The sequence below is a fragment of the Anthonomus grandis genome, chromosome 9, assembly GCF_022605725.1.
Source record: "Anthonomus grandis grandis chromosome 9, icAntGran1.3, whole genome shotgun sequence".
Lineage (NCBI taxonomy): Eukaryota > Metazoa > Arthropoda > Insecta > Coleoptera > Curculionidae > Anthonomus > Anthonomus grandis.
This window is the reverse complement of record NC_065554.1, coordinates 9,694,903-9,708,075: the sequence shown is the minus strand read 5'-3', so window position 1 is coordinate 9,708,075 and position 13,173 is coordinate 9,694,903. Positions and strand designations below refer to the sequence as shown.

The 13,173-nt window shown below is 33.0% G+C and overlaps 1 protein-coding gene across 3 annotated transcripts in view; it reads right to left on the bottom strand.

The window, feature by feature from the left end:
• The window catches only part of LOC126740240 (transcription elongation factor, mitochondrial), a 15,021-nt gene extending 1,848 nt beyond the window's left edge, over window positions 1–13,173 (bottom strand). For all 3 annotated transcript variants that reach the window (XM_050446175.1, XM_050446176.1, XM_050446177.1), the window contains exons 1-2: window positions 13,028–13,173; window positions 12,829–12,968 (exon numbers count right to left, since the gene is read on the bottom strand). In XM_050446175.1, the coding sequence (XP_050302132.1) occupies window positions 12,829–12,968; window positions 13,028–13,075 (188 nt within the window). In that variant the 5' untranslated portion in view covers window positions 13,076–13,173. The remainder of the gene's footprint in view (window positions 1–12,828; window positions 12,969–13,027) is intronic.

The following is a 13,173-nucleotide window of genomic DNA, read 5'->3' as shown; positions in this document are numbered from 1 at the left end:
TGTGTAAATAAATTAGTTGACTACGTTTATGTATTGATTGTTTTAATTCACACCTAACGAACAATAAAAATGCTAAAATACTTTACTAGAAGGATTCAAATATTTTTTAATTCTGATTAATTTATATTTTAAATTAGAACTACACTGAAACGAAATTTCAACTATGATAAAGGCCTATGTTTAAAGAGATGGCACCATGGTACAATTGACCCAAACATTATCTTTACAAAGCCTCAAATTATTAGTATATTCAGTATGCAATTCAGTAATGCACTGTGTATTTGAATGATGAGGATTATAATTAAATGAGATTAACTTTCCCAGTATTTTTTTTAATCTAAGAAGGATTTGATATTTTTTCTGTCCTGACTTATTATGATGTCAAGTAGTTTGTAAGTTCATAAAAATTGTGATTATCTGAAAAAGGCAGGTTTTGTTTTGGAAAAGTTACATCAGAGTAAAGAAGTGTCAATAGCGTAGAAAAGTAAATTCTCTCTAGTTTATGATCCTGATTATCCAGGTCATAACATAGCTTTAACAAATTCGTATTATAAAATTTGTTATAATAATTTTTTTTTTTTAATTTAATAATAAGATGGCCAATTAAATTTCCTTTTTAACTTAATTCGTGACCATTATAACCATTTTCCAACCCTAATTCCTTAATCTTATACTTCTTAATAGTCCTATGGTTGAAACATAGGACTATAACAACCATAGCATTATCAAGATGGCTTCACAGTCGGCGAAACAGAACTTATATTTTAAAGTCAGTACTTACTAAAATTAGATTAATGCAGATGTTTGGTTTCTAAAATCTTGCAAACGCCTTTCAGTCTTTCGAAAGTTTATTGATGTATCTTTTAAAAGTAAATCTCATTTTGCCAAAAAGACTGTTTTTGCTAAGCAAAAATGGTTAGATTTGAATGGTTAGAAATACTAATATAGTAAAGGTATCATTTTAGAGTTAGAAGCATACACACTTTTTAAAAAACTTACTTTTAGACAAACTGATTTAGAGTATCAAGCATGGAGTGATTTTCAAAAAACATGTTTGAGGTTATTAACGACAAATAAGCAAATTTTCTTTATTAAACAAAAAACGTTGGTGACTAAACTAAACTAAAAAAGTTGGCGAGTTAAAAGAATAAACTACAAAAAGAAAAACAAATTAATATCGTTGAAAATCAGTCCTCTGTCTTTTAACGAGAAAGAACTTGCAAGCCCTTAACTTTGCACCAGTTTGAAACTGCAAAAGAAACCTGGAGGAGATTATAGTGCTGAATCAACAATTTAGTACTGCAGAGTCTTCAAAAGGTTTTTGCTAGAAAAACGATTTGCAACCAAATTGCAAGAAATCTTACCAAATCAAAAACACATCAAGTTCTAACATTGTTAAACCAATAAGAGAAAAAGATTGTTTCTATTTAAAAGCTGACAGGGAAAACAAGGCTGTTATTTCAGACAAAGCAGAATATTTTAAATGACTTGATGATCTTATTAAAAATGGCCCATATAAAAATATTTCTAAAAATCCTTTAACAAAAATTATTTCGCAAGTTAAGACAGCATTAAATGATTGCAAAAACCTTGTTTCCTCCTCAGATAAATGTATATTACAATTTTCGAACCGAACAATTCCAAAATTATATTGTTTACTAACATTCATAAACCTGTCAATAAAATGAGACCATTATAGTCTTAGTTTTACCTTAAATTTAGAATTAGTATTTTTCAAGTATAAAAATTAGCAGAGCTCTTCACCGTTTTGAGTTAAATGCAAAAAATACGTTCCAATACTTTCCAAGAGTTAAATAATAATAATAATAATAATAATAATAATAATAGATCAGTTTATTTACAATATTAAAAAAATATTACAAAATGATTAATTTCAATTTATCAGTAAATAAACAATAATCACAGAAGTAGTAGTATACTACTTGTACGTGATAACTTATATTAAACCTATACTATATAACAATAATATATAATAATAATAATAAAACGTAGATAAAAATAACAATTTGTTCCCGGACTTAGATCGTAGCTACAGGTAATTTAGACTTTGACGAGTTCAGTATTAAATGTCTTTTTTTTAGGATTTGAGTCATATCTGTATATGTCTTGTTCAGTGTTTTTTGTAATAATTCAATTTCCGAGATCTCCAATTTCTTAGTTTAGTAATCCTATGTATTATTTATTAAATCTTTCTCTGCTCATCTGATGTATCCAATCTCTAACATACATTTAAAATTTTTATTATTTAATTTATCTCTAATATTTTGGGGAACAAAATTGAAGATTTGTAAAATGTAAGGCTTACTGTATCGCTGACCAATAGTTTTTCTACTTCGGGGTACTAATGCATTCTGATTCTGAGCTCGAGTTGCATAGGAATGAACTACATTTTCAACAGAGATATCTCCTTTATGTAGGTTCATTAGCAATTTCTGCACATATAATTGCCGCAAATCAAATATGTCAGTTGATAGGATGGTAATCAGAGTACTTAGATTCTACAAGCACTCGTTGTTGCCGATCTTGCAGATAGGAAGCAAACCAAGAAGATGAAACTCCCCGAAATCCATAATGATGAAGCTTCCGCAGCAGAATCCTGTGGCAGATAATCTGTGATTTCTTTTTATTTCTCTGTTTTCTTTCTCTTAGTTGTAAGGCCTATCCCATGTTTTTATCAATTTTGTTCTCAAATTTTATCATTGTATTCTGTCAATAAATAAGAATATAATAAGTTCAATCAATAATAAGTTTGTTCTTTAGTATTTATGTATGTACTGTAATGTTAGTATTTATGATTTTATTAATTTTTGTTTATGTTTTAGTATTTAACTTCTCATTTGATTTATGGTAGTAATGACAAAAGACTTCTGTATTAGATTTAGTAATTAAAGAACCCATTAAATATGCTGACATATAACCTGATGTTGTTATATGTCAGGACATTGAATTGTGGGTCTTGTTTGTACCTTTTTTTTTTAAATTAATATTACTATGTAATAAAATCATCGATGCACCAGACAAATTTTTTTCAGCTCCGCCTCATTCATTTAAAAATTTGGCAACCCTAAGTTATTGAAATATTTATTTACCACTTTAAGATATAGTTTGAAACTAAAATTCTGAGTCTTGTCGTCTTTGGGTATCTCTGATTTTGCAATATTTTAAAATTTGAGTAGAAAGACTACTTTGGAAAGAATAGATTAAGAGAAAAAAAAATTGTGGATTATTCAGATATGATGCTAAAAAATAATATTTAATTCCTTTAAAATATGTTAAAATAGGGGTCTACTCTAGTCTTTTTGATGATCGAAACTGTTTGCTACTGATATTTACATTGTCAAACTTTTGACATATGAATTCCCAGTTGCCAAATTTTGTATATTTTCTATAATTCCTTCCCCAAAGCTCGTAAGTAATAAGAGTCTAAACTCTAACATCTAAAACACTTTTTATAGGACTAATTTCCTATATATGAGAAAAGACATCTAAATCTGTCTGCCAAAATGAAAGCAAAAATGTTTTCACATTATAATAGTGAATGGGTTTCACTATTTGTACACAAGCTAATACCCATCCCTGAAAAATTCATACATTATGCAGAGGTTTATAATAGCCTCCATATTTTCTAACATTTTGAGATTCTATTCTTTACAAGCCCTCTATTATTGGTGTCTGGTATGTTTTTCACAGGAAAATAATGGACTTAAATACAAGCAAAGGTAAAAACAGTTTTTTTTAAATATTATATTTATAATTTTTCAATATTATAAAAATTTCCTCTTTTTAGTCATTTTTTCATGCTTATTTTTATTAAAATTAAATAATATTTCCGAAACTAGAATAAAATGCATAATTAAAAAAAAAACTGACAGTTGAAATCTGAACCCAGGCTGCCCAGCTGTTAGTTCACTATCATCACCATTAAGCCATAAGGTACTAACAGCAAATTTTTGAAAATGAGTTTATATCGTACATTCATAGGTACACATTGTCATGATTTTTTTCTTTTTTTATTATTTTATTAAAGAAAATATTATTCATCCTCCATTTTTTTTTACTTTAGTCCAAAGAAGATTAGCTTACTATTCCACATTCAAAAATATTAAAAATTGGAGATACCTACCTAAAGTTGACTAGAATCCTGACACAAGTTGCTAAACTGCAAAATTACTCATTTAAATACTTAGTGAAATAAATAAATACAAATGTATATATAAAATGAAAGTATGCAATGAAGCATAAATCTAAGTCATAATTGGACATTGGCACCAAATTTGTTTTTTTGGTATTATTGTGTCATCTGATAACCAAATACCATGTTTATTTACAAAAAAAATCTCGAGCGTTAGAAATCTATAGTTAAGGATATATTTTAAATTAAACTAAGCGCCAAAAGGTTTATAAAACTAGTTGAATTTTGCAACGACAAAATGCCACGAAATTGGCTTAGTAATGCAAAGAGTAGTTAAGTTCGGTCACGTGATCTGGCACCTACAAATAGGTAATATACCTATCACATGATATTTGTCAAATTTGGTCATTTTTCTCGCAGATGCATTTACTGAATTTACTGAGTGATTTAATTCAAATTAAAAAAAAATGCTGAAACGAACTGCTATTATACTAAATCGCGCACATGAAATAAATTTAGAGGTAAGTAGATACCAAACTATCTAGTGCTACTATGAAATGGGGCAGTAGGGTGAATTAGCCAGTAGTCGGACAAACCCCAGTGGTCGGACAAAACGAATTTATCGTGAAATAACTTTGAAATGTTATTTAATGTTACGCCAATGAGTTAAAAATTCAGGACAAAGACAAACCCCAGTGGTCGGACAAAACGAATTTATCGTGAAATAACTTTGAAATGTTATTTAATGTTACGCCAATGAGTTAAAAATTCAGGTCTGCCAATCCTTACCTTTAGTTCTAGAAATTTTTATATTCTTAAGTTGTCTCCCTGAAAGAAAAAAAAGCGCGCTAAAGTGACCACCAGTTTGTGCTCCCCAGTTTTTGTGCGTGAAAGATAAAAAAATAAGGCAGTTTTAAGGTAGGTTTAAAAACTTAATAACTAACTTATGAGGTTCTTTAGCTCCATGTATATAAAAATGGGCTAAATATGCCATATATATGACGAAAAATGTCGGACGCGTGTCTGACCACTGGAAAGTGAAGCTTTTTTGTTTTTGTCTTTTTCTCGCTTACTGCTACATAAATAAGCTCCTTCTATTTCTAATATATATTGTAAGGAAAAGTTTTAGATGGTATTCAGTGGTCGGACAGCAAAAACAAAATACAGACGCAAATTAATGAGAATTAAATCTGTCCGACCACTGGTCAGTATCAAATTTAATATGTTTCAAAAGTCGGACACTATTCTTTTTTCGACGCCTCTTTGAAGACTTTAAGCCGTTTTTTTTATGTTTTTCTTTGGTTTTCAGACATGAAACCAAAACCAAAGGGAAAATTTCATCAATACGATGAAGACGCACTAGAACAAGCGGTCAATGCAGTTAGAAACGGGGGAAAATTGCGCGAAACGTGTAGGCAGTACGGGGTCCCCAAGTCAACAGAAAAATGTAGAGCACAAATAACTGAAGAATACATTAGATCTTGGTTTCAAGATCTAAAATCTTTTTTAATTAAGTCTAACGCTGCAGACATTTTGGAAGATCCAAGTCGGATGCTGAACGGCGATGAAAGTGGGTTCTGCCTGTGTCCAAAGAGTGGGAAAGTATTGGAAGTGTGAGAGGACGTGATCTCAATATTGTTAAAACCGGAAGCAGCAAGGAAAATTTAACGGTATTAATTACTTTTACAGCCGATGGTAGACTTTGTCCCCCACTCGTCATATTTCCATATGTAAAACCACCAAAAAGTATAGTAAACGGTATGTCTCCTCATTGGGTCCTCGGCAAATCAGATAGCGGGTGGATGAGGTCGGAGGTATTTTTTGAGTATGTGGCTAACGACCTAAATAAATGGTTAGAGAACGAAGGGATTCAGAGACCGGTATTATTTTTAGTAGACGGACATAAATCCCATATGTCTGTGGAACTTAGTAGATTTTGCAATGAAAATGGAATAATATTGTATGCTTTGCCGCCAAATGCAACGCACTTACTACAGCCTGCGGACGTCGCGGTTTTTAAACCTATAAAGGATTATTGGAGGGAAGAGGTAAGAAAATGGCAGGCTGAAAATGAAAATCGTGTGATTACAAAGACTGAGTTTTGTCCCATATTTGAAAAAGCCCTTCAGAATCCTAATATGTCAAATAATATGAAACAAAATACTCCCATAGAACTGACATTAGAACCAAATGTTTGTTCTTATGAAAATATAGAAAAGAAAAATATCTTAGAAATACTGGATGATTATGAATTTAAAGATTTAATGCCGAGTATTGTATTTGAAGATGTTGATATTTCAGAATCAGATATTTTTACTAATGGAAGAAATGACCAAGAAATAAAGGAAGCACATGAGACCAATCTAAAAGAAAATAAATTGGAAGACACCTCAGAGAACATCAAAACTAATGAAGATGAAGAAAATAAAAATCCAAATAAGAAAATAAAGTTTCAAAAAAAAAAATCAAACCTGATGCAACAGAACAAGCTAACCCTGTAAAAGGACTTATGGAAATAAATCACAATCTGATTGAGAAAAAAATCACTTCATCCACAATAAATGACAAATGTCCAGAGGAGAAAAAAAATAATCAGGATGACAAAGAGGAAAACTGCACACCTTTGAAAAATGAAAAAAATGAAACATTAAATTCAGTTGTAGTGGCTAAGTCGGCTAGCTAGAGCAGCTCTTCATTTGAAAAACATCTTGCATATCCACAACCTATTAGCAAAACAAATAAGAAACGTCAACGGGAGAAAATACCCTCCGCAATTTCTTCTGGAGCCTGGAGAGAGTATTATGAAGGAAAATTAAAGGAAAAAGAGGAGAAAGAGAATGCGAAAAAGAAAAGGAAAATAGCAACCCTACAAAACAAAGTAAAACAAAAAATAACAGTGCAGGTAACCAAGATAAAGATAAGGTAGAAGAGTCATCTACCGTACATAAAAAAAAGCAAACATGTGGAGAATGCGAAGACGAACTTGATAGTGATACCGAAATCGAAGGTGAAAAGAATGTTGGCTGTGATTTATGTAGTCGCTGGTATCACTTGGAGTGCACAAAGTTGTCAGGACTCTCCTATGATGAAGTCTCTAACTTGGATTTTGTCTGTAAACTATGTGATGGTGACTAAAACACGTACGTTAGTGAAGTACTTAGTTTTTAGTTTCATGATTTTAGACACTAGTTACCAAAGAATACCTATAACGCTTTTTTTGCTCAAGTTTTTTTTATTTGTTGTTTTGATTGATACTACATGGAAAAAATTTTTGTTTTTTTACCCCAATAAAATATTTTTATTTTATTTAATAGCCTTTTATATAATTACCCATGATTTAAATTTTTTATTAATAAAACAAACAAAAATAAGTAGGTTTTAAAACTGCAACATTAAATTTGCACTTAAATTCTAGTAAATCTTTAATAATACGGGACTGTAAAGAATCAGCCAATAAAAAGGTGTCCAACTAGTGGCAACTACCCGGCCGACCATTGGCAAAGACTGTCAAACTACTAACAAAACAGCATTTTTTTTACTTAAGTAAATACCAAAAATACTAAGTAAATTTATGGACAAAACTGATATATTTAACTTTATCCCAAATAACCAAATTATTCATGCCAAAAGACTTTGGTTTTATCAAACCTATCAATATTTTTTTATTCATGATTTAAATTTAGTTTTCTCTAAATTGTCCGACCACTGGCTCATTGACCCTAATAGAATTTTTTAGGTAATCGTTAGTTGTTACAAAGAAACTCTAGTTTTATTCGAATTGTAATTGTATTTCAAGGTATGATATACCTATGCAGTTGTAATTTGCTTAGCTTATTATGTTAGTAAATAAAGTGGTTGAGTTTTACTGTAATTTTGTTGTTTCTTTGAGTTTAAAATAAAAAGTGCTTTTACAGGATTTTCTAAAAGATCTGTAAGGGTTTTAAATAGTCACTTTTCATTCATTCATAAATAGCCACAAGTCGGTGTTTCTAACAAAATTTTCAGCTGTTCATAGACTACCTTAATGAAAATAGGGCTGTCAGTCAAAATATATAGTCTAAAAAGAATATGTCTTTGCAATATTCTGATCTGGTACTGCTGGTGATTGGTGGTTCGTGAGTAATTGTGATTTTCAGTGGAAACAATAGAAATTCTCAGATAACAATACGTTTTTTTCTGTGCGTCTATGAGAATCAATACCTGAACATTCTTGGTATTTATTTTGCCGCTCTGCTTAAGCCAACGAGTTTGAAGAATTGGATTTGTTGATTTTTAATAATAATTTCCAAGTCACCGTGTTTTCGGATTTGGAGTTTTTGGGAGCCTGTTAAATTGCTATTTTGATCTATATCATGGCTTGCGGAAGGTGTGGTGCAAGTCTAACAGATAGAGAGGTAAAATATAAGATTGTTTGCGACTTCTGTAATGTCGTGCATTGCTTATCATGTTCAAAATTTACTACATCAGAGGCTCAGGTCACTCAAATGAAGACTAGAGTCATGTGTTTTGTGTGTTCTGTGTGCAAACCCAGCTTGCGGATAACCAGCACGGATAACAGCTCCCCAACAAATGCTGCTATTTTTCTGGAAGCTCAAATGAAATCCTTTCAAAACACAATCACCAACCAAATTTCTTGTGGTTTTCATGATGCTAATATTGCATTCCAGGAGGGACTTATGAGATTGGTCGAGAAAGGAATCGGAGGAAAGGGCGTTTCCGCCTCAAACAGTGATTCTGAAATGTTAAAACTACTACAAGCAAAAAATGAAGCGCTAGAGGCCAGGTTGACAACACTGGAAGAGGATTTAAACATGCTCAAGGATCTTATTCCATCAAAGTCATTCTGCCCCCAACTAATATAACTAATATAACTTCTCTAACATCTTTGTCTCCAGACAATAAATACTGTGTCCTTGCCGATAGAAACAGAAACAGTAGCCCATACCTACGCAAAAAGGGTTGATCCAATCAGATCAAGGCCTAGTAGCTCTTCAATGGCTGGCGCCAATTCTGAAGCAAAATCACAGAATAGGTTGACACCACAATCAATCCACCGAACTAACCCTGGCAAACAGTCATCATTGGGACTTCTTCTGAAGCTTCTTCACTATCTGCAGCTGATAGACGTCAGTGGTTGTATTTGGGCAGATGCAATCCGGACACTACTGAGCAGCAGATTCTAAAATACCTTGAGAAGCAACTAAACATCTCAGATGTTAAATGTGCCATATTGGATAAGAATGAGGATGTTGTATCCTTTAGGATAGGGGTAAAAGAGTCCCTACTGAAGGGACTACTTGACCCGAACCTCTGGCCAGCCGGCATAGCGGTCAAGGAATTTCGTCCCAGGCGCACTCAGGGCCGAGGGTCGAATTTTCAGTTAGACCCAACACTGTCTCAGCGCCCACAGTAGATGATGTATCGTTCTTTTATCAGAACGTGAGGGGCTTAAAAACTAAACTAAAGGGATTTCTCTGTGCTGCCCAAGCAGAAGACTACCACATTCTTGCCCTAACTGAAACTTGGCTGGATCCTACAGTCAACGACGGTGAATTCCTTAGCTCCAACTACTGTGTGTATAGAACGGACCGCAACACTAGTAACAGTTCAAAAAGTAGAGGCGGGGGTGTGCTCCTAGCAGTGAGCAACACCCTAAAATCCCATCGTTTGCCAACTGTTGATAATTCACTTGAAGAAATCTGGATCTCTGTGCGTCTTGGTGATGGCGAGGATTATTGCATTGGCTGCATTTATGTTCCTCCATCCATGGATCTATCTGTGTATGCAGCGCATTGTGCCTCTGTTACCAAAGCTTGCGAGAGCTTTAATAATGTTCTTATTGTTGGTGACTTTAACCTTTCTAATATTTCATGGTTACCTAGTGATGATCATTATGGCTTAACACCAAATAATGTTACATCTGATAAAGAAAATCTTTTATGTGACACATTCACTTTTCTAGGTTTAATGCAGCTCAATGCAGTGGTTAATGATCATGGAACAATTCTTGACCTTTGCTTTACAACTTTTCATTCCACTTTAACAACTAAATCTAATGGTTTAGTCGGGTCAGATCCTTACCATCCTGCTCTTGAGCTGCAACTACCCAATAGTAAGTCCAATTACCTGGAACTACCTATAACATATTTTTACAACTTTAATCAAGCAGATTTTGTGTCTATAAATAACTACTTTTCTACATACAACTGGATGTCTATAATTGTTAACGATAACTTAAATACCACTGTTGCAAACTTCTATTCTGTTGTTTATGATTGTTTGAATCTGTTTGTGCCAATAAAAAAACACTCTCCCAAGAAACATTATCCACCATGGTTTTCTAGAGAACTAAAAAGTCTAGTTATTCAGAAAAAATAGCACATAGAAGGTACAGACAGTCAGGATCAAATACTGATTACTTAAGTTTTGGTGTTCTGCGCTCAGAATGCCGTTCATTATCTAGTGAATGCTACAGACAGAGAGAGCCGAAAATGCAATAGAGAACGATAGCAAGACCTTTTGGAAATTTGTAAGACTTCAGTCCAATCAAAGCGATTCTACCGTTCCAGATGAGATGTTCCTTCATAATCTCAGGGCCGATACTGGTATTTCTATTGCAAATCTCTTTGCCACTCACTTTTTATCTGTATTTAACAAGAATACTAACCCTTCTAATGCCTCTGACGGTCTCGATACCTCATGTAAATTTAACCATATCAACCATGTGTTCCTTAGTGCTACTACAATTGAAACAGCATTAGCTAAACTGGACAGCATAAAGGGGGCGGGTCCCGATGGAATTCCAAACAGGCTTTTGAAAGAATGCAGCCATTCCCTTTTCCTTCCACTTTTTCATATTTTCAATTTGTCCCTAACTTCTGGAACTTTTCCAGAGAACTGGAAGCTATCTCATGTATGTCCTATTTATAAATCTGGGAATAAGAGTGACATAACTAACTATCGTCCTATTAGTATCCTCTCTGCAATTCCTAAGCTGTTCGAGCACTGTGTAGAGGTGGTTCTATCTGGCACATTTCAGGAAATAATTGGAGATCAACAGCATGGATTCACCAGAGGTTTGTTTTTAGCAACTATATCTTCAAATCTTTTGCCGACGGTAATGAAACACATGCGATATACACGGACTTTAGTAAAGCCTTCGATAGGGTCAACCATAATATTCTTATCTCTCATATTTCAGATCTTGGCATCAGCGGATCTCTTTTACTTTGGATCAAGTCTTATCTGATGGATAGAGAGCAGCGTGTTAAATGTGGTGGTTTTTTGTCGAACCCATTTTTGACAACTTCAGGGGTCCCTCAGGGCTCCCATTTGGGACCATTGTTATTCAGTCTCTTTATCAATCACCTCGGCTCCCTACTGGAGTCTGAGTTTTTGCTCTTCGCTGATGATTTGAAAATTTTTTGGCGGATTTCCTCTCATTTCCCTGGTGTAAGTCGAATGAAATGTCATTGAATGTTAAGAAATGTGGGTTTATGAGGTTTATTCGTTTAAGAGTCTCCCCTCCTTGTCAATATGTTATTGATGGTATCCCCTTGAAGGAGCTTGACTCAGTCAAGGATTTGGGTGTCTTTCTGGACCCGAGTCTTACTTTCTCCCACCACTTCGAAAATACTGTAAATTGAGCTAATAAACTGCTTGGTTTTATCAAAAGATCTTGCAAAGACTTTACTAATGTGTCAGCATTGAAGACACTATATATTTGCCTGGTGAGATCTCTTCTCGAATTCTCCAATATTGTTTGGTCACCTCATTTTCTGATTCACATTGAGAGGCTTGAAAATATCCAGCACAAGTTTATCAGGTTTGCCAGATATACTCTTATGAAGTCAGGCCTGGATCTTACCTGTTCAGAGACCATGTCCTACCTGAGCATAAACTCCTTATCAAGTAGAAGGCAGTTCTTTGATGTTTGCTTTGCGTTTAAGGTTCTGAATGGTATTGTTAGAAGTCCAGAATGTCTGTGCCTTTTCTCTTTGCATGTATCTTCTTACGCAACACGAGGTCAGGTGCTTCTCCATATTCCCTTTTGCAGAACATCCTATCTACTAAACAGTCCTATAAATAGAATAGCTTCTACAGTGAATAGATTTGCAAAAGATCTTGATTTTTTCAGTACATCTTTAAATAAATTTAAGTCGTCAGCTAGGGCAACTATCTTGGGATAGTGCCCTACTCCCACTCTTTGGATTAGGTTTAGCACAGTATTGTTTATTAGTATTATAGTTTTTACTTAAGACTACTGTTAATTATTAATAAGTACTTGAAATGTTATATATGTTGATAAATAAATAAATAAAATAAATAAATAAATAAAAAAAAAAAGAAAATACATGGCATTGCATTAATGCGCTATGCAACAAGTTTGGCATGTGGTTCAATTTTGCAAAATAAAAAACCTGATAATAAGTAAAAAAGCATAAGCAGACTAGGTGAAATTTTTTATCATAACTTCTAAAATTTATTATTTTTTGCTAAAAGCTTACATAGTGTAATTTGAAATAGTGTCTTGGATATAACTTGCAAAAATTAGATCTGTATTAGAATTTATCGATTTTTAAGGGTATTCAAAACTTAATTGTGTTTTCTCACAATTGTTATTCTGGCGCTTGGTTGCATTATGCATAACTACGTTCAATTAATATTCTACCTACTTAGAAAGATCATCTGGAGAGGATTTATTCATTGTGTCCAATATTTTCTGACCAGTCCCTTCTGAAAACTGTATTTTATAATCTGCAAGGGTAGCAGAGATGGTGTTCGTTTTTCTGGTTTGAGAACATAACTTTCTTACCTATAATATAATTATTAATTAATAAAATATTTGTGCAAATTTATACCTATGCTATTTACAAAAGGTAGGAATCTACATTCGTTGCCCAATAAACTAATGCCACTCATTATAAATATGAATAAATAAATAACATTTACAAAATAGAGGAAATTTTGAATAGCAAAAATAAACAATAACAAAGCTCACATGTTTTAGATTTGAGACA